This window comes from Petromyzon marinus, chromosome 1 (assembly GCF_048934315.1).
Source record: "Petromyzon marinus isolate PM22_M1 ecotype Great Lakes invasive population chromosome 1, UKy_Petmar_22M1.pri1.0, whole genome shotgun sequence".
Lineage (NCBI taxonomy): Eukaryota > Metazoa > Chordata > Hyperoartia > Petromyzontiformes > Petromyzontidae > Petromyzon > Petromyzon marinus.
This window is the reverse complement of record NC_133667.1, coordinates 13,514,431-13,538,390: the sequence shown is the minus strand read 5'-3', so window position 1 is coordinate 13,538,390 and position 23,960 is coordinate 13,514,431. Positions and strand designations below refer to the sequence as shown.

The following is a 23,960-nucleotide window of genomic DNA, read 5'->3' as shown; positions in this document are numbered from 1 at the left end:
AATGACGGTCCCAACTTCAGTGCCTCTGACTTTGGAGCCACGGGGTCTTGCCCGTGATAAAAGAATAATTAATATCTCAGCTTACAAATCGCCACAAGTTAATGCAGACTTGACGCCATGCCATAGGTATCCATTAGGTGTTTGAACATCTCAAACACCCGTTTTATTGCTTAGAAAGTGCAAAGTCAGAATTTACCCCCGTAATTTGTGATACTGCCAAACAAAGTTTCCCGTAGATATAACACGGATTTTACACTTAAATTAATAACTCAGCATACCTGTAAACCCATACGGTTTATCCCGTATTCTTTGTACAGGGAAATTGAGTTTTAGTGTACAGTCGTTTCACTACGGCAAACGTGTTTTGTCTATTTGTTTGTGTTTCTCCCTTGTGATGGGACTTTGGAGGGTGAACGTTGAGATTTAGAAGGGGCATGGGGTGACCAATACAGTCTGTAATAAGGTAGGCACTGATACGTGGGTTGACAGGTATAGTGTAGTGTATAATGTCGCGTAGTGTATAGTGTAGTTTATAGTGCAGTGTATAGGATGAACGTTGAGATTTAGAAGGGGCACGGGGTGATCAATAAGGTCTGAATTGCTCTGTAATAAGATAGGGCCCTGACGAGTGGGTTGACAGGTATGGTATAGTGTAGTGTATAGTGTAGTGTATAATGTAGTGTATAGTGTATTGTATAGGATGAACGTTGACATTTATAAGGGGCACCGGGTGACCAATGAGGTCTGAATTGATCTGTAATAAGATAGGGCCCTGACGAGTGGGTTGACAGGTATGGTATAGTGTAGTGTATAGTGTAGTGTATAATGTAGTGTATAGTGTATTGTATAGGATGAACGTTGACATTCATGAGGGGCACCGGGTGACCAATAAGGTCTGAATTGCTCTGTAACAAGGTAATGGCACCGATACAAATGGATTAACAGCTCTGACTCGGTGCGCAAGCCACATCCCCACGTGGTAAAATAAATAAACAACGTCTCATCTTGCAAAATCGCCGCAGTCCCTGCTCCCCGCCGCTGCTACCTCCCCTAGCCCCGCGTAGTCTTCTTCTTCTTCCTACACTGACGGCTTTAGCCGGAGAGTGACAATCGGCGACGTTCTTTCGTTCCTTCACTTTGATTCTCGTAAATTCTCCGTGTGGGAGACCCCCCCACCACCACCACCATCACCTCCACCACCTCGCTCGCTGTGGTTCGAACATCGCCGGGCCGTAGGTGGCACACGGCAACGATGTTGTCTTGAAGGAGACTCCTCTAGAAGGCGAGCATGTGTGTGTGTCTGTGTGTGTGTATCTTTTGTGTGTTGTGTGTGTGTCTCTGTTGTGTGGTGTGTGTGTGTCTCTGTTGTGTGTGTCTGTGTGTCTCTGGTGTGTGTGTGTCTCTGGTGTGTGTGTCTCTGTTGTGTGTTGTGTGTGTCTCTGTTGTGTGTGTCTGTTGTGTGTGTGTCTCTGTTGTGTGTGTGTCTCTGTTGTGTGTTGTGTGTGTCTCTGTTGTGTGGTGTGTTTGTCTCTGTTGTGTGTGTCTGTGTTGTGTGTCTCTGGTGTGTGTTGTGTGTGTGTCTCTGTTGTGTGTGTCTCTGTTGTGTGTGTCTCTGTTGTGTGTTGTGTGTCTGTGTGTGTGTCTCTGTTGTGTGTGTGTCTCTGTTGTGTGTTGTGTGTGTCTCTGTTGTGTGTGTGTCTGTTGTGTGTTGTGTGTGTCTCTATTGTGTGGTGTGTGTGTCTCTGTTGTGTGTGTCTGTGTTGTGTGTCTCTGGTGTGTGTTGTGTGTCTCTGTTGTGTGTGTCTGTGTTGCGTGTCTCTGGTGTGTGTGTGTCTCTGTTGTGTGTGTCTGTGTTGTGTGTGTGTCTTTGTTGTGTGTGTTGTGTGTGTGTCTCTGTTGTGTGTCTCTGGTGTGTGTGTGTTGTGTGTGTCTGTTGTGTGTGTCTCTGTTGTGTGTGTGTCTGATGTGTGTGTCTCTGTTGTGTGTGTGTGTGTCTCTGTTGTGTGTGTCTCTGTTGTGTGTGTCTCTGTTGTGTGTGTGTGTGTCTCTGTTGTGTGTGTGGTGTGTGTCTGTTGTGTGTGTGTCTCTGGTGTGTGTCTCTGTTGTGTGTGTGTGTCTGTCTGTGTGTCTGTGTTGTGTGTGTGGTGTGTGTCTGTGTGTCTATGTTGTGTGTGTGTGTCTCTGTTGTGTGTGTGTGTCTCTGTTGTGTGTCTCTGTTGTGTGTGTGTGTCTGTGTGTGTGTGTCTCTGTTGTGTGTGTGTGTGTCTCTGTTGTGTGTGTGTCTCTGTTATGTGTGAGGTGTGTGTCTGTGTGTGTGTCTCTGTTGTGTGTGTGTCTCTGTTGTGTGTGTGGTGTGTGTCTGTGTGTCTCTGTTGTGTGTGTGGTGTGTGTCTGTCTGTGTGTGTGTCTCTGTTGTGTCTGTGTGTGTCTGTGTTGTGTATGTGTGTGTTGTGTGTGTCTCTGTTGTGTGTTTTTGTGTTGTGTGTGTGTCTCTGTTGTGTGTGTGTCTGTGTTGTGTGTGTGTGTCTCTGTTGTGTGCCACGGTGGCCGGATGTTAACTACCTCAATTGGTAAGCAGTTGGTCGTGGGTTCGATCGCCGACCCCGACGCCTGTTGTATATTTGAAGTTTGCGTGTCTCTCTCTCTTTTCCCCGTGGTCGCGTGGATTTTTTGGAGTTTTCGGCCACGATACACATTTCCACACGATGATAAGCCACTACGTTGAGCTATCATTTGTGGCCAGGTCGCTTCTGAAAAAGAGCCATACAGCTCAGTGGGGCTTATCTGGTAATAAAAAAATCGTTTCTTTACTCTTTGGTTCTATTCGGTAAAGTCACGTAGGTAAAAAATAAAACAACAAAAATCACGACGTTTCGGCCACAACACAAGTGGCCTTCATCAGGTGAAGGGACTGTGCTGTCACGAAGACAGCGTTGGAATTAAGAAAGTCAAGCCAGGTCGCGTCCTTTAAGCTGTGTGGGAGGAAACCAAACGCTTTGATAAAGGAGTTAGCATAAAGTGCTGATAGAACACTTAAAGTGCTGATAGAACACTTAACACGGGGGGGGGGGGGGAATTTGACAATGCAAACGTTGTTTTGAAGGGAAATAAGCTGCCGTGAAAGTTTGGTATATCACTACTTGGATAAATATACTGTACCATTGAAAATTAGTTTAATGTTTGGTATGATTTAGCACATGTTTCCAATGATTGCTTAATTTGAAACCATCTTCTCGGTTGAAATTGTGTCTGTGTTTGTAAATCTGAATTTCCTCGTGGACAAATCTCTGATGATAACCTGTGGGTTTGCAAAGGACCTTGGTATCGGAGAACACTATATCGTGATCACTACGGCAGAATAATTCGTTCTGCCGTGTTTCAAATCTGATTTGTGCTCGCGAATTCGGTCAAAAAAAATCGTTTCGTTTATATAATGGGTTCACCGCTATTCTATAAATGCTGTAGGTCGCGTGCGGTGGGGCACAGTGTGGGTGGTTACTGCCATCTCTTCCAAGACATCTGGCCATTGGAGTAGACCAAACATCCTCTGGAGTGGCTCCCCAGAGCTGTCTCTAGTGGAGGCCCTTCTGCTAGCAGTGGCTTGAAGAGAAAATTTAAGGACCGCACCTTTAACCGAATTTCGAGGCCTTAATTCTTCGAAGAGGAAGTGTATGTATGAATGTTGAACTTCTTTCGCACCATACATAGCCAACTGACAGCTTTAGAATCAACTGTTGTGTACAACACTGAGCGCTGTGTCTATCGAATGTCCTCCACACCCCACCAGGATATGGCGTGCGCGGTGGCCACCCCGGTGCTGGAGCCGAGTGGAGACTTCCCGGCATGGCTGGAGGCGCAGGGCGTGAACGCGGAGGTGGCCCGGGCCATGGACTCCGAGCTGGGCATCCGGGACTACGGGGTCCTGCGCGCCTGCGTCGGGGACGGCCTCGTGCGGGCCGAGCTGCTGGCCGCGGCGCGCGACCGCCTGCCCTTCGGCTTCTACGCCGTGCTGCGGCAGGTGGTGAAGGCCCTGCGGGGCGCCGAGCACCACGACGCTGGGACGCCGTGCTGGGACGCCGCCGCCGCTTCCTCCCCTGGCGACGTGACCCTGGGAGGCCTGGTGGAGGTGCTTCTCGCGCTGTTGAGCGGCTTGAGCCGGGAGCTGCTGCTGTCCGTGCAGAGGCTGGGAGTCATGGATGCTGCCGGGACCTGCATTGAGGGCCTCAATCAAACGGCCAATGATGGAAGTCCTGAGATTGCGATGAAAGTGGAGCAGGAACACGTCTCAGAATGTGGTAAAAAAAAAGTGAACACACTTAATGTAGTTGCTATTAACATGATCTCTTACGTGTGTGTTAGATGTGTCTGAATTTTTTATTTCTTTCAGATACTCCTTCCACAGAATCCACCTTCGGCTCCACCCAGATGAGTCGGAGGATTAAAGTGGAGGCCCGTGATGGTGAGGATTAACATGGTATTCCAAGATAGCATTATCCGTTGACCTCCCTACACAATCACGACATGTATAAGTTGGATATGACAAGGTTTAGTGTTGCCAAACAAGTGAATTGGAGATTACACCAGTTGAGATTGATCGATGGAATCAAGGACTGTGAAATTGATGAAGGGGGATTTTATGGTTTTAGGTGGGATCAAATAAGTACAAAATAAAATTTAGATTTGGCTTTGTCATTTAAAAAAAAGTTATGCTTTTAAACTGAAAAGTAGCACACATTTGCACATGAGATTTGCGTGCATTATCCCTGTATTCACCTTAATTAGCAGGTACCCCATATAATTAATACGCATTCAATATGGGTAGTGGAGCTTTACAATGTTTGCTTTGTTTCTGTTCAGCAAGTAGCGGAGTTCCTGAGGAGGTTTTTGAAATCGCCATTCAAAGTGTGACCTCGCCGGAGCCCGAGCAAGTAAGCCTCGCCACGGCTGCCGAGCCTGACGCATCTTCATCGCTGCAGCATGAGGCGACTGCCAAAGTGAAGAGAGAAAGTGCAGATTCCGTTACTGGTACCGATTGCACACCCCTGCCGCTGCACGATGGAAGATCAACCTGTCAGAGTGCTGTGAGCTTGAATATGGAGCAGCAGCCAAACAGCAAACATGGTTCGGAGCCTGGAAAAATGCTGCATCTCTGTGATCAATGCGGATGCAGCTTTTCACATAGCGGCACTCTGAAGCGCCACCAGTGTCAAATGACGCGGGGCTACAGAGACATCGAGCACCACTCGAAGATGCGCATGACCGACAAGCAGTGCCTACGTCAATTGGACAAGTCCGTCTTGCAGGATCCCCAGCGGAATTGTCACGTGTTTGATCACGAGAGGGGGAGGCCCTATCAGTGCGGGATTTGCAGCAGAGTCTACACGAGTGCCTTTCAGTTGGAGGATCATGAGTGCATACGAAAGGGCGAGAATCTGCACCAGTGCGACGTTTGTGAGCAAGCCTTCTCACGGGCCGATCACCTGAAAGACCACCGACGCGTGCACATGGCCGAGAGGTTGTACGAGTGCATGATGTGCGGCCAGGCCTTTTCGCGCGCCACCACACTCAAACGTCACCAGATGGTGCACACGGGAGAGAAGCCGTACAAGTGCGAGGTGTGCGGCAAAGCGTTCTCCCAGCGCACCAACTGCCAGCGGCACCAGGGCCAGCATTTCAAAGCGAAGCAGTGAGATCTGAAAGAGAAGAGGGGGTGGGGGGTCAGAGGTCGTTGGGCAGTCACCGAGTCCTGCCCATTTTCTCTTTGTCCTCAACTGCGCGTTATCCTTAACCCTTTCCCGTTCCGATCACATGCGTGTCCATCATCAGTTTTTCCTTCCTATTCTGTTCCGATGACGAACTTGTATATCGTCAAAACAAAACCAGAAGAAAAGTAAAGTAAAATTGTATTTATTGGTACCGAGGCTCCCACAAGGCCATGCGGGAGGGTGTGTAGCACAGTTTGGTGCCAGCTATCATAGAGTGTAGTCGTGTCGCTACGGTTTTCTGCAGTATCTACAGTGTCTTTAAAACAACGGCGCTATGCCTCTCTAAATAGAATTAACGCTGAACCGGTTGCGTGTCCCGAGATTCGGAGGTCAACGGGGCACCCACCCTGCAACTTGCAGAAATCTGGGAACGGGGAAGGGTTAAATGCCTTGTCGCACACGGCGACGGCTAATTCAATGCAAGCGCGTACACACGGGTGGGAGGCCGTACCAGTGCAGCGTCTGTGATGAAGCCTTCTCAGATATCAGCGATCTCAAGGCTCACCGCTTCTTGCGTTATGGAGGAGAAATACCAGTGTGCTGTGTGTAACAAAGCCTTTGCTCAACCTCATTCTTTAAGGGCCTCTGTGAGAAGAGGGGGGGGGGGGACTGTGTTCCACGATGAGTACTTTTTATACTATACTATTGAAACAAAGTTTTGATGGCTGGAGGGATGGACGGAGGTCTAATATTTCTGGGGCTGTTTTACCTGAATATGAAGAATCAGTCCTAAGGCTTTGAGGTCAAGTGCATATTCACATTGCTTTCATGACATCAATGAATTTTACTTATTAATTAACGTGTGTGGTAGTGAAGTTGCAGTGATATCACTGGAGTTCTATATTGATCTGCTCAACCGTAACGTTCCTCGTGAAGGAAGCCACAAACTTGCATCGGAGCACCAGGGAATACAAATATGGACACTTGTCTTTAAGATGAGATCCGCTTGGGTTTTGGGTCAATGTTTCCACCAAGTTTCTAACATTAATCTTGTAACTATTTAAATCAGATATTGACCTAATAACTATTATGAATCAGATTGGTTGTTCGTGTGAGGTCATGACACCCAGGTGATACGGTCAGCGGTTCTGACTTCCCTGATTGTTACTCCTGACTTCCTGGATGTTATCCTGATGTTGTTTGTACGTATTTACATTTAACTTCTTTCGCACCGTACATAGCGAACCCTGATCATGTTTGACGGAGTCTTGAATGAAACGTCGTGTGTGTGTGTGTGTATATATATACACACATATACACACAAAAAAACCTCGCTATGCGCGAATTCTGGATTTGCAACATTCGCATATTCGCGGGTTGTTGCATAGCGAATTCTGGGTTCGCAATAGTCGCATATTCGCGGGTTGCTAAATGCATTAGCGGGTGTACGTAGTGCTAGGCCACCTACACCGAGGAGGTGCGCGCACAAATTAACATTTGAAACTGTCCGAGAAGATTTGGCATGCCCCCTCGGCTGCCCGCTTTGCTCTCCGTCTCTAAGTAAATCCTGTTCTAAACTCGCTGTTGTGCATTTAGTTTTTTGTTACTTCTTTATACGTACTTACAGTCGACTCGTTTATACATTTTGGTGTGTAAACGAGTGTACCGTGAGGTCCATTCAAAAGAACGCGAATGCAAGCGGGGAAAGTGCCGCGGCTTATGCTCCCCCGAGTGCTAAAATAAAAAAATTAGCTGCATCACCCGTGGAGTCATCATCCTAAATTTCTCACCACCACCTCCATCGTCATCAAATCATCATCGTCAAAAGTAATAATACAAATATATTGTTCTTAAGAAGGTATTATTTATTGTAGTAATTGTTATTAAACATTTACCATTTCCTCCCCCATGTTCGCTCTTACCAGGAACGTAACCCCGTTTTTCCCATTGGAACCAGGTTTCCTGCATTTGCGAATTCTGCATTCGCGAGCGTTTTCAAGAGCGTAACCCGCGCGGATCGAGCGTAGGTTTTACTGCAATTTCTGTAGTTTTTTTTGTTCGTGAGGATTGTTCTTCAACTTACCCGGTGTGAGCTGAAACAATAATTGGCGCATCAACCCCCCCCCCGCCCCTGTACACGTGACAGTTGCTTTGTTAGGCTATTCTAGATTTGAAGCTTTCGTGACTGCAAGGATTCATACTCTTTGTTTTTTCCGGTAAAGTCACGTAGGTAAAATAAAATAAATGAAAACTAAATTAAATCACGACGTTTCGGAGGCAACACAAGCTTCCGTCTTCACGTGGAAACCGTCACAGCAAAATTGCTATGTCTGGTGGTGGAGGGTTCTTAATGATGCACATTTGGTTAGATCATTATGTACGTTGGCTAACCCCAAAACATTATGCATCGTAGTACTGTATTGGCTACCAATATCTACGTATTGAATTAGTGTTGTAAGGAAATGTCTGATAAAATAAAACCTCAGGTACCAATGCAAATATATTAGATACTGTGCTGGGATATAAGTGGACAATAGAGAGTGCTATATTGTGATTAAAGTTAATATCTTGATGAATTGGCGCATGTGTATTGCCTCTGAGAAATGTGAGTTGCTTTGTAAATACTGTAAATATTCAATACACATACGCTGGTATAAATAGACAGGAACTTGAGGTGTGGGCAAAAAGATGCATCAGCGTCAATATTTTCCAGGTTTTTTTTTAATGTTTTCCACAACAGTTCACAATCTGAACATCCCCAAACGTGTCACAAATATTCCAAAATATGGGCCAACAACATAACTCCATAATTCCCACCCATTTCACCAGCCACCATACATTATCACCACAACCACCACCAACCACAGACAGACACTCCACCACCACAGACACACACGATGCGCAATATTGCTCTCAAAAACACGTTTCTTGTATAATGTTGAACTTGTTTCACACCGTACGTAGCCAACGGTGCTAATCACAGAGACAATTAGAGACCACGCGTAGCGAAGACAACGACCCACACATTTCCAGCCTATATAAATAAAAAAATACTTTGAATTTCCAACAACATGCACGTTTTCAAACTCCGAGCAGTTCCAACACCTTTTTAACTTAACACAAAAAGATACCTCACAACCACACGATACGCATCACATGATTTTGAGGCCAAGAAAATACTGTAACAATGTTTTCTAATTGCCCTCAGCCTCCAGGCACCCCCGGAACAAAGACGGTTGCTGCATCGTGTGCTTTCAAGTGCGCTTCTGTGGCCGTCTGGAATGCTCTTCCGTCCGATATTCGGAGGCCACTGGAGTTTTGTACTTTAAAATCTAGATTGAGAACTAATTTCTTTAGAACGTTTTGTGTTTAGTTTCGTTTCCTTCCCCCACACCTCCAATTAGCACGGTTGGCTACGTGCGGTGCGAAAGAAGTTCAACGTACATACAAGTCCCTTTTGAAGGAGTATCCTGCGTTAGAAGTTTCGTATCAGTTTTATAATGGTTACTTATAATCTGCATTGGAGAGAAAACCGGGGTTCCTGAAGAAACCAGTGCAACACATGGGATAGCACAAAGTTCAACATGCATACAGGGACTGCTCTACTTACGAACGAGTTAGGATCCAGAGGTCTGTAAGTTGATTTGCTCGTAAGTCCAACTTTATTCCCGTCGATTCCAAAAATGTACGGCATGTACACTAAACACGGAGAATGACTTTAAAAGTTGTTTAATGTCCTGTAGATGTAGATGCCACTGGTTCTACATATTCTGCAGATGTAGATGCAACCACCGCCATTTATTGTGCGGCGGTTGAACTTACGACTCTCGGTCCGAACGGGTAACTGGACATACCGATCGGGTTTATTCGTATCTCTCAGTCGAATGTTCATAAGTGAAGCAGTCCCTGTACTTACACTGATCCCCTCACGCATAAGACACATTCATAACTACATGGCTTCCTTACTTAAACCATTCGTGTTGGAACCAACCAATGACCTGCTTTTGTGGATCACATGAAGCCCTCCCGTTGACATGGCTGCAAAACATAATGTATAATAAAGCACTATCTTCTGGCCATGAATTCAAAGGGTCTCAGCTCCTGACGAAGGACAGATGGTAAGTCAGTGTTTGGTACCTGTCCCAAACGTGTAAAGAATATTACCATATTTTTTTCATTGCAGAGGCGTCTTGCAATACGACTTAAAACTAAGCTTTTTATTTTATTTGATCAGGTAAGGCCCACTGAGCTGTGTAGCTCTATTTTCAGAAGCGACCTGACCACAAATGATAGCTCTGACGAAGTTGCTTATGTGGAAATTTACATGGAGGGTGAAAACCGGAAGACCCAGAGAAAAATCCACGTGGACACGGGGAGAGAGAGAGAGACCGCAAACTCCAAATATACAGGCATCAGGGTTGGGAACAAACCCACGATCTGCTATACACCAGGTGAGGTAGTTAACATCTCGCCACCGCCGCATGCCTTTCATCAGGTACACGTGCATCAGAATACAGAGGCAAGTTTAGATGCATCGTATATTGATGTGCGGAAAGTAAGTGGGCTTGAGCAGAACACGTCTAAAATTATTCAATAAATAAATTTAATGTGACAGTTGCTCTACATCAACAGCCATGATTAAATCTTGACTTAAAGCTTTCATGACTACAGGAATTCATATTCTTTGGGTCTTTCGGTAAAGCCACGTAGATAGATAAGAAAAATATCACGACGTTTCGATCGCAACACAAGCAATCGTCATCAGTTGAAACAAAAACATAGCGGGAGAGCTGCTAAAACAGGATGTTGAGCTTTCTCAACTAAAAAAGAGAGATGACATAGTCATCCTCTCAGCCGAAAAGGGCAATGTCACTGTCATCATGAACAAACTCACATACAATAACAAAATTCAGGACCTACCTAATGATGGCAGCTATACCAAAATCAATAGAGATCCCACCAACTGCCTGGTTACGAAAACCAACAATATCATCACTATAATAATAGGGTTTTTCCCCTTTTTTCTGGCAACAAAGCTGAAACCTTTTTACAAGGATTCATGTCTGCATTAACCACAATACCTGCAGTCAAAATGCAAACAAAAAAATACTATGATAATATATGCATTGTCCTTGAAACTGATTGGTCCACACCAAGGGACGGCTTTCTTTTGAGCCTCGACCCAATTGGTGCTCGACCAGATGACGCCAAAAGGCGTCGAGCACCAATTGGGTCAAGGCTTAAAAGAAAGCCGTTCCTTGGTGTGGACCAATCAGTTTCAAGGACAATGCATATATTATCATAGTATGTTTTTTGTTTGCATTTTGACTGCAGGTATTGTGGTTAATGCAGACATGAATCCTTGTAAAAAGGTTTCAGCTTTGTTGCCAGAAAAAAGGGGAAAAACCCTATTATTACATTTTGGTACTGGCAAAGGAGGTCTAATGAAATATCATCACTGATTCGACATCTTTTATCGAACCAACCAAGCGGCTTTCCTTAAAACCTGCTGCTAGACCACCGAGATTTTATGGCTTACCAAAAATCCATAAAGAAGGGATACCCCTTCGTCCTATCATCTCCACCATTGACTCACCCACCTACAAACTGTCCCGATTTCTGTCTGAGACCCTACACCCATTCACTGGTAAGACCACCTCAGCTGTACTCAGCTCACTTGGTATCCCTAAGTAAGGACATCTCACTCTCTCCAGGTGATTTGCTTGTCAGTTTCGATGTAGTATCTTTGTTTACCAAAGTTCCTGTGCCTGACACCATTGCAATCATTGAAGATTTGGTCCAACAAGGACTGAATGCTGATGTACCGGCCCTGGTTAGACCCTGCCTCACCAACACTTCACCTGGAATGGAACACTCTACAAACAGGTTGAAGGTACCCCAATGGGTTCACCCTTATCCCCAGTTGTAGCCAATGTTTTCATGGAAAATTTTGAGACAGATGCCATCCAGGCATCCACCCTACGTCCTTCCTTGTGGAAGAGATACGTAGATGACACGTTTGTCATCTGGCCACATGGCCTACCAGCGCTGGGCCAATTCTTCAACCACATCAATTCCATACACCCAGCCATTAAATTCACCATGGAGGTGGAAAAAGATGGCAAGTTACCATTCTTGGATGTGTTAATTGAAAAGAGACCAGATGGCTCAATGGGACACTCTGTCTACAGGAAAGCCACCCATACAGATGCCTACCTAAAACCTCACTCCCACCATCATCCCAGAAGAATTCCCTCATCAAAACTCTACACCATAGAGTTAATTGTATTTCTGACCATCACCACCTAGCTAGTGAACTGGAGCATGTACACCAAGCCCTCAAGATGAATGGATATTCGGACTACACAATCCGTAAAGCCATCAACCCAACCGTTGGGAAAGAACCATCTGAGGACCAAATCAAAACCATCATCTTGCCATACATAGCAGGGGTTACCAAAAATATTTTCAAAATCATGAGCAAACACAATATCCTGGTTCGATTCAACACAGTGCATAACATTCGTGATGTGATCCCATCTATGGAGGATGTGATCCCTGACATGCAATACTCCGGTGTCTAAAAACTAAGCTGTGTCTGCAGCAGTAGCTACATTTGGGAAACTAAGCGACATGTCTCGGACCATGTTCGTGAACATAAGGCAGATCTGAAACACGGTAGGACCAATACCTCAGCCATGGCTGATCATTGTTTCAACGCTGTGGGCACACACGAAGTAGATTTTTTCAAGACGAAGGTACTCTGCAAACCCACTGGCTATCAACAAGGATTTGTTCATGAAGCCATCCAAATATATAAACACAGACACAATTTCAACCGAGAAGATGGGTACAAACTGAGCAATAATTGGAAAGACGTTATTAACCAGTTTGAGTCATAACTGGCTGTGATGTTTCCATCCTACCTACCGATGTTAGCAGTTATTTCCGACTCTCTGAGTTACATACCCGCTAAATGTCTCACTAGCACAGCCACCGTTGCGGTGGTTCGCTTATATTGACATGCTAATCTCTCACAATGCAATTGCCACCTCCACAGCCTCGTCATCGTGGAGGTATATCAGCTCTCCGATTTTACATTGACATGCAAATTTCATCTCTAGCCCCGCCCACTTACCCTTGGGCTACACCCATCTCAAACCTACATAACATCCTGCCTCAGCAGCTCTCCCACTATAATTTTTTTCCATCTGATGACGATTGCTTGTGTTGCGATCGAAACATCGTGATATTTTTTTAAATTATTTTTCTATCCACGTGGCTTTACCGAAAGACCCAAAGAAATAGCCATTATTAAGACTAAATAAATGTTTGTAATATTATGAATAAATAAACGGTGCTCATTTTATGATGGCAATAATAATTGTAATACATAATATACTGTATCAACATGATATACCTGTCAACCCATACGGTTTACCCGTAGTCTTGTACAGGATAATGTAGTTTTCAGGTCCATACGGCGAACATCCGTTTCAATACGGCAATAAAGGTGTTTATTTGTTTGTATTTCTCCCTAGTAATGAGACTTTTCTAGGATGAATGTTGAGATTTATAAGGGCACGGGTCACCAATAAGGTCGGAATTGGTCTGTCATAAGGTAGGGCACTGATATAAGGGGCTTGGCAAATATGATATAGTGTAGTTTATAGTGTAGTGTATAATGTATAGTGTAGTGTATAGGATGAACGTTGAGATGTATAAGGGCACGGGGTAACCAATAAGGTTTGAATTGGTCCGTGATAAGGTAGGGCACTCATATAGGGGGGAGGGGGGTGTTCACAGGTATGACATGATGATAATGTATTTGTTTAGTCCCCTGCCAGGACCCGTAACCAGTATTCGATTTGAGAAAACGCAAAAGAAATCTGCGACAAATGACCACGGTCCCTCAACCGTGCGAATCGGCGGCGCTGGTTAAGCGGAGAAGCCGCGTCCATCGGCGTTCGTGGCCACCGCTCCCCAAGCACCCCGTGTCACAGTCGGCCTTAAACATTAAAAATGTTACAATGAAATAAATGTTTAAGAAAAACAAAACCACCCGTTTCGAAACCAAGTTGCTTTTAATTCAATTACCGAAAGAGCAATTCGAAGTCTCGCTTTTTTGGCTGTTCCGTGTTTTTTTGTGTGTCTCGTTAAAGTAACACCCACACACGTGTTTGTGTTTTATTTTTCAACGTTAATTTTGCGTTAGCAATCGCAGACGATATACCGCGTTTATCCGTCTCTTGGAAACAAAACAAAAAATAGCTTTGATAATTTCTGTGTACTCTTTTTTATATATATGAACATATGTAACGGTACGGTGAGTTCACTCGAGCAGGAGCTTGATTAATCCGCCACAATCACCACCACATCCACAACCACCCTCTCGTCTTTCTGCATTTTGAGAGAGAGAGAGGTGGGGTTGGGGGGGGTTAGCTTGGGTCTGCTGACTGCGTCGGCTTACACCGAATAAGATCCGTTTACGTCTTCTGCAGAAAATGCACACGGCAGCTTGATAATAACAATGATGATGGTAACATTCCGCGAATCTTTGACGTGGGATTTCTATGGGTCGCGATTGATGCTAGGACACACACACACACACAAAAATCACCTTTTTGGCAAACCATAACTTGTCTCGGACCGAGGTGTCATCCGGCCCCTCTCATTGGGCTCCGCGTGCTCTTCACGAGGCGCCTGTGTGGACGCGTGTCACCGACTTTCAATGATTTTTAAATCGAAGAACGATGTATCGATCACACTTTGTTGTTGTTTTTTAACAAACACAAACAAAAAAAGACGTTTCCTTTCTGCGTGAACATTTTAGCTGGTTCCCGGCTGCGAAGAACATTGACATCGGACGTGTGACATCTGGAACTCCATCTTCACGTGAGAATCGTTTTTGTTTCTGTGGTATATGATTTTATGTTTTGCTCTTGGCAGCTCATACACTCGTACGACAAGCCCCAGGCCAGATTTAGTTTCGCGATAATACAGAAAAGAAAAGAAAATTTGAAGAAAAAAAATGTCAAATTTTCTTGCTGTGGTTTTCACACCTGATGATGATGACGATTGCCTGTGTTGCAGTCGAAACGTCGTGAGGATTTTATTGTTTTATATTTTTTATTTTATTGTTTCCCTTCTACGTGACTTTACCTAAAGAACCAAGAATATACAGTACCTGTTTTTTTTTATTTCGTTGTGGCTACGATTTATGTAGCGACTCCGGTCTCACCGGCGCTCTGGAAAATTTCCAGTGGCTTGAGATGTGCTACCATGTGGCTTTCAAGGTATAAACTCGACTCAATTTGAACTTATCACAATATAAGGGCAGTTCAGGGAGTAGGACAATGTATTTGGGTTGGGAAAAATGCATCAAACTAGAAAGTATGATTTCCTACTGCGTAGGTTTTCACGCTTGTCCTATACCGGTCTTAGATGCGGCTTCGGGTTGTACCACGTGTTGAATTGTTCTGTTCATCAAGAGGAGTAAAAATGGAGAAAAACATGCTGAACACGCGATACAACTCGAAAACACATTCAACAGCTGGATAGCACGAAACCCATTATTGATATCTTGGTCAAAAATGCTAATTTGTGGCATTTCTCCAGGCAAGGAAGCATCAAATCAATGCTTGTCCCTGTTTTTGTGTCTGGTACTGTGCACGCTCTGCTTGAATCCTGTACCATCAGCATGGCGTGCGCGGTGGCCACCCCGGTGCTGGAGCAAAGCGGGGACTTCCCGGCGTGGCTGGAGGCGCAGGGCGTGAACGCGGAGGTGGCCCGGGCCATGGACTCGGAGCTGGGCATCCGGGACTACGGGGTCCTGCGCGCCTGCGTCGGGGACGGCCTCGTGCGGGCCGAGCTGCTGGCCACGGCGCGCGACCGCCTGCCCTTCGGCTTCTACGCCGTGCTGCGGCAGGTGGTGAAGGCCCTGCGGGGCGCCGAGCACCAAGACGCTGGGACGCCGTGCTGGGACGACGGCGCCACCTCCTCCCCTGGCGACGTGACGCTGGGAGGCCTGGTGGACGTGCTGCTCGCGCTGTTCAGCGGCTTGAGCCGGGAACTGCTGCTTTCTGTGCGGAGGCTTGGAGGCATTGACGACACTGGGATTTACTCTGGTGACCCAACTCTACCTGTCACTGAGGACGGTCCTGAGGCTACGATGAAAGCTGAAGAGGAACATCTCTCAGAATGCGGTATAATTATCTAACATACAAACGCACTTGGCAATCACATTGCCCCTAATTCATGAGTTAATAATTACCGATGTGTTGTGTTTGTGATTGTCTTTTTATCAGATGCTCGTCCCACGGAGTCCAGCTTCATCTCTGGCCAGATGAATCATAGCATTAAAGTGGAATCATTTGACGGTATGGCTGTTTGTTTAAATAACTAATATTAAAATATTAAATTCTCTAGTTCTCTGATGTTTTTCGTATTTGTACTGCGTAATCGGCATTATGTCCCACATTCCGCTATGCTGAGAGCTTTAGAAGCGCCTGAAACGAAACGCCAGACATGCTGAACAACACATGGTACCACCCAAAAATACATTGGAGAGCTATAACGTATAACCACGAAAACCTGTGGTAATATCTTTTCCCTGTTTGAATATTCACTACATTTTCAAGTTCCCTTTATGAAAAGTCCCCCGCACCTCCGATTAGCACAGTTGGCTGCGTACGGTGCAAAAGAAGTTCAACGTACATATAAAGTCCACTATAGAATTGTGGAATTTACACCACGGGTCGAATGGCCTCTGTACAAATGATTACTGTCATGTGCTTCTGGAGCAGGGGAGAAAAATCAGGTCGGGTTTATCGCAGGAAGAGGCTGCAGTGTTCGCATTTTTTTATTGTTAGGGAGTAGATGACAGCTGGAAATTTCAGGAGGACTTTTGGATCGTTTCCTCTATACTCTTAGCAAGCTTGCGAATAGTTGGAGAGACGGAGTTATGGAAACTATCTGGCAGGAGGAAGTTGATGGTGAGACCCGGTGGTGTATTTTTCTTTCGTAGTAATGAGGATTCTTTCTGTCATCACTTTATATTTAGGCGCGACATAGCCCGGCAACAACAACCTTTTGTTGCAGAGGTTCGCGGTTTGAATGCGACAGGCCACCCTGGTTCATTACTGCGGGTGGATGATGCATAACATACATCCCTTTTTCAGCACAGTTGACGTATGTTGAACTGCTTTCGCACCGTATCTAGTCAACCGCGCTAATCGGAGGTGCGGGGGAAAGACAACAAACTAAACATAAAAAGGAGTTCTAAAGAAATTAGTTTTCAATCTAAAGATGCCGTGATGCAATTCGGAAAGGAGCAGGGCATCGTGAGCTGGTGTCATGGTCCAAATTTCCTTTAAAAAAATTTTTACTCTTATAACTTACTTGGGAAACACGTCACAATTGTCGCTGCCTACGGTGAAAACTTAGCCAGGATCCTCTGGGGTAAAAAGACCACACGATTCATACATGAGAAGAAAGTTAAAAAGCATACAGAGAACACATCTGACCCTGAAAAATACACATTGAAGGAAGAGGAGATGTATAACAGTGGACAGCTGCTAAACTAAATTTTGAATACACAGAACTCGTAATGCCTACTTTAATTGAAAGTAAATTATAGTGAGCAGCTGATACAGAGATGACAACTTCACAGTTTCCACTTTGTGTCCAGTAGATAACAGGGCCCCGGAGGAAGCATTTGGAATGGATGTTCAAGCCGTTTTCCCACTGCAGCATGCCGAGCAAGCAAACCTCACGAATGAAGCCGAGGCTGGCCTGTCCTCACCGCTGCTGCAGCACGAGGCATCCATCGAAGCGAAGAGAAAGAAAGCAGCTATTGTTTCCGTTATGGAGCACGCAACCCTGCCACTGCCGGAAGACGCATCAGTCCATCAAAGTGCTGTGAGTTGGAGCGACGGGCAGCAGAACAGCACACACGGCTTGGAGAATGCGGAGATGCCACATCGATGCGAGCAGTGCGGACTTGGCTTCTCGCAGAGCAGCACTCTCAAGCGCCACCAGCGCATGCACGCGGGGGGTAACCCGCATGGTTACTACGCGTACAGCTACGCGGTGCGAGGCTACGGAGGCATTGGGCACCGCTCGAAGGTGCACGCGGGCGAATCCGTATTGCAGCAGTCCCCGCACCTGCAGAAGTTTCACGCGCTCGTTCACGCAAGGCAGAAGCCCTACCAGTGCGGCATGTGCAGCAGATCCTACTGGAGCGCCGCTCAGCTGAAGGATCACGAGCGGTTGCACACGGGCGAGAAGCTGCACCAGTGCGAGTTGTGCGGCCAGGCCTTCTTGCGGGCCGATCACCTCAAGAACCACCGGCGCGTGCACACGGGCGAGAAGCCGTTCCAGTGCAACATGTGCGACCAGGCCTTCTCACGCGCACCCAACTTGAAGCGTCACCAGCTGGTGCACACGGGCGAGAAGCCGTACAGGTGTGAGGTGTGCGGCAAGGCGTTCTCGCACGCGGCGACGCTGACGCGGCACAACCGCATACACACGGGCGAGAGGCCGTACCAGTGCAGCATGTGCGACAAAGCCTTTGCGCAAGACAACTCACTGAAGAAGCACTGGAAAACCCACATGAGGGAAGAGGGCTTGACACCAAAGGAATAAAAATAGGTTTAATTGACATGGCACGTTATATAGTGGATGGAGGGACCAGTGCCTCATGGCTGGTAGACACATTGAGAAAGATGGATCGATGCAGGTTGGTTCCCCCTCCCCCCCCCCAAACTGAATTGGGGCCAGTGACACATTTGATTTGCTGGGTGCAAAGTATTTGTGGCCTAATGATATTGACACAGACACAATGCAGCAGCCAACTAATGGAGAGAAGAGTAGCCAGAGAAATCAGATACAATCTCTATGGGAATGGAATGCAAACCACTGTGATTATAGTCCCAGGTGACTGCTTCGCGTTGTACTGTTTCAGGAGGTGCGGAAATTCGATTTCAAAGATGGGAACTGATAAGGCGGAAAAGTTCCTTATTGGTCTCAATGCTTTAGGGTTTAAAGAAAGACTGAAAACATTGACTTGACAGAGGAGTGGAACATAAGGGAGATGTGTTACGGATGCTTCAATAGGACACATGAGTGAGCGGTTATCACCTGTCTCCATCACAGCGGAGAAAGCGATTTGTCAATTCCCTTGACAAGCTACCCAGCTGCTACAGCAGAAATGGAGCCTTTGACCCCCTTGCAAGGCTCTCCTGACCACTAGGCTACCCTCGTGCCATTGACTTTTCAAGAACACCTTCAAAACAGGGATTTTTATTATTATTATTATTACTACTACGGTGAGATGAATGTGTTAGGCCACAGCCCCCTTTCGATTGTGTCAGTGAAATTAGTGATGGAAATATTTGTCAATTTTTAAAATTTATTTTGGGTTAACGTTGACTATGAACAAACATCAAGTGTAACAATGGCTACGACCACCCACCAAATACCAAAGCAAGAAGATGCAGACTATAAGATATGTTAGTGTTATTGCAGAGACCAAAAATTATACTTGGTGATGTATACTAAAAATATTTACTCGGTTAACTGATTTTGAATTGGGCACCCCCCACATTAACATTTAATAGCCAAGGGTGGACTAAATAGTTGACTTTGAGTCAATTAGACGCAGAAAATGACCAAATGACGAGACTAAGGCTACGTTACATTATGGGCGTATTATTAAAGTATCTTTAAGTGTTGAAGGCTCACTGGCAGGAGGTCAGAGGACAGACAAGTGTTATCGAACTAAGATGACTGGCGGCTAGGTAGCGACACGCTCGTATCTTCACGCGCAAGTAAATGATAAGCGGCAACCGTTGTATAACCTAGCCGTCCGTGCGGTATTTATTTTTCCAGGCTGAACGTAGACGCCCAGTAACGGTTTCTGGACACGATTGGCCTATTGCCTGGAGTAGAATGTGGAGTACCTTCACGGCGTGGGGGTAGCGATATAGCATACGGTTCATGGTATGCGGTGCGGCGTGGAGCCACGGTCGTAATTGGGGGCTCGTCTTCGTTTACCATTTGTGCGCGAGGTGGGCGCCAGTGCCCATGTGACGTACTCAACGCGCTTGAGTGCGGTGCATTGAGGAGGCGGTTTTTTTTGCGCGTGGTGTCGGAAACGATTCGTTTCCTTTTGTAGGTGCCCATTTCGGACGCGATCTGCTCGTCAACATTCCACGGGGGTCGTTGAACGCGGCGATTTCACGAGCCTTCGCTCGCGACCAAAAATTGTTTCCGGGATTTAGGTGAGCTCTTGACGGGTTCTGCGACTTCGCTTGTACTTTTGATTTAAAGCTTTCGTGACTGCAGTAATTCATATTCTTAGTTTTTTCGGTAAAGTCACGGTAAAGTCACGTTGTTGTTTCTCTTCAACGTGACTTTACCGAAAAAACTAAGAATATTCGCTTGTACTGTCGGCAGCTCGGGCTTCACGATCATCCGTGCGTGCCCAGTTGAGGCTTTGAGGCTCCCTGCGGACATGGTGTGAGACAGCACGGGAAGCAGTTGGGTAGGCATTGATTTTAAGGCACTGGTTACTGTCCACATTGCTTGGTTCAGTTGGGCATCCACAAGCCTTGTAGAAGCCTTCATACATTTATACCATAATCGGTAAAGACGATGATAGGGAATGGCCCACGTGCGTGGAGTTGTAATGTCACAGTGTACACCTGGGTAGGGGTGGTACTTGGGTTCCACCAACTCACAGAAAAGGCCACTTTGATTGGCTAATGGTTCATAGGGGTAGCGGTCTGAAATCTTGAAAATTACAACAACCCGTTGGGCAATTACAAGCATGTGGCCAAGTCACCTGGAATACAACCCAATCTCATCAGATCTGGGGAAGCCAAGCAAGTTTGAACTTGGATAGTGCTTGGATGGTTGACCACCATACAAAATAATGAATAAACTTGGTTCTATCGCGGAATTTGCACAAGGCCGCTAAACACTTTACGTAAACCTTACACTATTGAGAGAGCCTGTCGTAAAAAAAACAGGAGAGCTCAAAGTTGTGATTTAAAAAAAAATAACGGACGCAATATTCCCTAATGGACCGAGGAAGAGAATTCCACAATCGCGGTGCCTCGCTGCAAAAAGCTCTGTCTCCCATAGAACAACGCAGTCCTCTCTTTGGAAAAAAACTTGATTTATGTTTTTCATATCGCGCCCTATAAAGGGGAAACACTCAAATTATATATAAATCCTAAATAATATAGAATAGACTTTAGGCCAGAATCAGCAAATCTTAGTTTTTGGAGTAGAATAATAACACTTGAGCAGATATTTGAGATATGTAGGAGCAAATCATTCCGAGGCCTTGAATGTCAGTGGAGGAATCTTAAAGTCGATTTTGTTCCTTACAGGTAGCCAGTGCAGGGAGGAAAGAAATGGAGTAATATGGTCACCCGATTTAGATCTCGTTAAAACCTGGGCAGCAGAGTTTTTTTAAATATTATATTGTAGTCTATTTAAAACACTTTTAGAAACGCCAGCAAACAAGGCATTGCAGTAATCCAAACAAGTGTTTGAGGTTGCGTTGCAACAGAGGGCAGAGCAGTTAAATCCCATCATTGCCATCCGTCACGTTGTTCCACACTCGCTTTCCTGCTTATTCCTCGCTAGATGAATGCTGCAGATCCAGCACTTCTATACTCCCCTTGCTTCACCAACCTGCACTGACCAGCATGGTGGAGAATGGACAAACCCCCCCCCCCCCCAGGACATAGACAACATATGGCAGGCCCTCATCCAGTAGTGGATGAGAAAAAGGACCGCACGTGTAACGTACATAACGTTGGGACGTTTTTTTTAAGCTTGTGACCAAGTCGTGTTTACAAGCGCATCAATTTCATATCACCATGGGCAGAGAAGTCGTAAGTTACTGTATTTGAAAAGGCTCACTGGAGGCGTGAGAGCTCTCTCTATTAGCGTATGGGTCAGAGAGCTGGCACCTAAACGAAAATAACTTCAAAAGAAGTTGTAATTTGAGCACAGGTGTCGGGAGACGGATGCTCGGAATGTCATGGTAAAATTGGATAAGCAATGCAGAAGTCCAGAAGAGAATGAGGCAGGTAATTGTGGATATGACTAGCGGGGGAAAAAATTACTATCCACTTTGGTTCTTTCGGTAAAGTCACGTAGGTAGAAAAAATAATAGATCGTTTCGATCGCCACACAAAGCAATCGCCTTCAGGTGGGAGAGAAAGCTTCAAATCAAGATTGGAAAAAAAACTTTTTGGGGTTGGGACATGTGTATAATGTAGGTGGGCAAGACTGAGCAGAATCAGAATATTTATGCTGGAGGAATCCGATGAGCTTTAAAGCTCTTTTTTTGACAGATGTCCATTAGACCGAAACAGGCATTGGAGTGGTATCCATGAGTCCAGCAACCAAGGTAAACCAAAAGGCAGATTAACACGTAGGCTGGCTAACCGCCTGATGAAGCTGCTTTTAATCACCCGCGAAACACTAACATTGTAAAGTTGTTTGGGTTTATTCTTCAACACACCGGTGTGCTGAAGTAGTCAATAGTTGGCACGTTCTGTTTACGTGACAAACATTACTAATTGGCTGGGTCGGGCGGTGGCGGGTTTAACGGCACAACGTTTATATTTAAGCGATCTAACCCAAAACGCCTTTGTCATGGTGGGAGAGCGGATGCTGGGAATTTGTTAGGACATATCTTGATGGTCGCATGTTTACCGTACAGCAGCTGCGAGATCTGGCAGAGGGTAGAACGCGTTGGAGGTCTGTGGTGGCACCAACAGCTTTGGCCATGATGGACAACTTGATCTTGGTTAATTCCATTACAGCGCTTTCCTGGCCATGTCTCCAGGTGCCCCCGAGGAAGAAGGAGAATTTAAGGCATTGTAAATTGTATTTAACTGGAAACCAATAAAAAAAATTGCGTGTGTTTGTATTTGAATATAATTCATTGTCGTTTAGCTTGCTTGGTTTTGTGAGCATCTGAATGTGTGGTAGATTGGATAGAGTGAGAGTCAAAAAACGTACTTTGTGGATACTGTGTTGCTGCACCTGCAGCCTTAATATAGAAAGGAAGAGGTAGGCTGGTGAGCGGGATGCGTAATGACTGTGGCTAACGCGGCTTTGTCATGTTTGAGAATTAAACTTGGTTTTAATTGTGGGCGAGCAGTAGGGTTGCCGTGACATATGCCATGATACAATTGTACATTTTATGATGTGACGAATATTTGGAATTTTCATTTTCCCTTTGACATTGTTTTTGTGTCTCGATGTACTACAAGTAGGTATATAGATTCCTTAAAAAGTTATTCAACTGCAGTTCACTCAACATAAGCCTGCCATAAGTCATTAATATCGTTACAACTTCTATAAGATCTATAATGCTTATCACGCACGTGCTGTCAGAAAATGACGTGTGACCACAACACGGCTACAAAACACTTCATTTGATTGCTAAGTTTTTTCTTTCTCACTTTATTGTTACTTCGTAAATATTTTGCTAGGAATTTAAAGTAAAATTAGCAATGATAATAATAGGGGTTTTCCCCCTTTTTCTGGCAACAAAACTGAAACCGTTTTACAAGGATTCATGTCACTGCATTAACCACAATACCTGCAGTCAAAATGCAAACAAAAAACATACTATGGTAATATATGTATTGTCCTTGAAACTGATTGGTCCACACCAAGGGACGGCTTTCTTTTGGGTCGAGGCTCAAAAGAAAGCCGTCCCTTGGTGTGGACCAATCAGTTTCAAGGACAATGCATATATTATAGTATGTTTTTTGTTTGCATTTTGACTGCAGGTATTGTAGTTAATGCAGACATGAATCCTCGTAAAAAGGTTTCAGTTTTGTTGCCAGAAAAAAAAGGGGAAAACCCTATTATTACATCTTGGTACTGGCAAAGGAGGTCTAATGATGTTAGCAATGATAATCATAATATAAACGAAATTATTTTATTCACCAGGTACAGCCCACTGAGCAATAAGCTCCTCTTCAGAGGTGACCTGGCCACACAGCTCATTGAAGTAGCTTATATCGATCTTGATTTGAAGCTTTCGTGCCTGCAGGAATCCACACTCTGTGGTTCTTTCGGTAAAGTCACGTAGGCGGAGAAATAAAATAAAACAAAAAATAAAATATCGCGACGTTTCGATCGCAACACAAGCGGTCGTCCTCAGGCGGAAAAAATAATCCAGCAGTGGAACTTCTGAACCAGCGAGAGAGCTGTGAC

At 45.3% G+C, this 23,960-nt stretch overlaps 2 protein-coding genes across 3 annotated transcripts in view; both read left to right on the top strand.

The window, feature by feature from the left end:
• Positions 1–740: 740 nt before the first annotated feature.
• LOC116942789 (uncharacterized) lies at positions 741–8,277 on the top strand. Of its 2 annotated transcripts, none has more exons than XM_032955062.2 (4): positions 741–1,232; positions 3,788–4,295; positions 4,388–4,459; positions 4,858–8,277. In XM_032955062.2, exons 2-4 carry the CDS (start codon positions 3,791–3,793, stop codon positions 5,688–5,690), a joined length of 1,410 nt encoding a protein of 469 aa, XP_032810953.2. In that variant the 5' UTR covers positions 741–1,232; positions 3,788–3,790; the 3' UTR covers positions 5,691–8,277. The 2 variants fall into 2 exon arrangements, with proteins under 2 accessions (XP_032810953.2, XP_032810942.2); XM_032955051.2 differs by having other exon boundaries at positions 744–1,282.
• Positions 8,278–13,506: 5,229 nt separating this feature from the next.
• LOC116941577 (uncharacterized) overlaps positions 13,507–23,960 on the top strand; it is a 52,045-nt gene continuing 41,591 nt past the window's right edge. Inside the window, exons 1-5 of the mRNA XM_076069026.1 lie at positions 13,507–14,600; positions 15,405–15,910; positions 16,013–16,084; positions 17,395–18,348; positions 19,882–19,987. Coding sequence (XP_075925141.1) covers positions 15,406–15,910; positions 16,013–16,084; positions 17,395–18,348; positions 19,882–19,987 — 1,637 coding nt within the window. The 5' untranslated portion in view covers positions 13,507–14,600; position 15,405. The remainder of the gene's footprint in view (positions 14,601–15,404; positions 15,911–16,012; positions 16,085–17,394; positions 18,349–19,881; positions 19,988–23,960) is intronic.

Excerpts from the sequence above, each read along its gene's own strand:
- LOC116942789 (XM_032955062.2), top strand. The coding sequence starts at position 3,791 with ATGGCGTGCGCGGTGGCCACCCCGGTGCTGGAGCCGAGTGGAGACTTC. Across the intron at positions 4,296-4,387 it reads GGAACACGTCTCAGAATGTG|ATACTCCTTCCACAGAATCC; the intron begins GTAAAAAAAAAG and ends TATTTCTTTCAG. Across the intron at positions 4,460-4,857 it reads TAAAGTGGAGGCCCGTGATG|CAAGTAGCGGAGTTCCTGAG; the intron begins GTGAGGATTAAC and ends GTTTCTGTTCAG.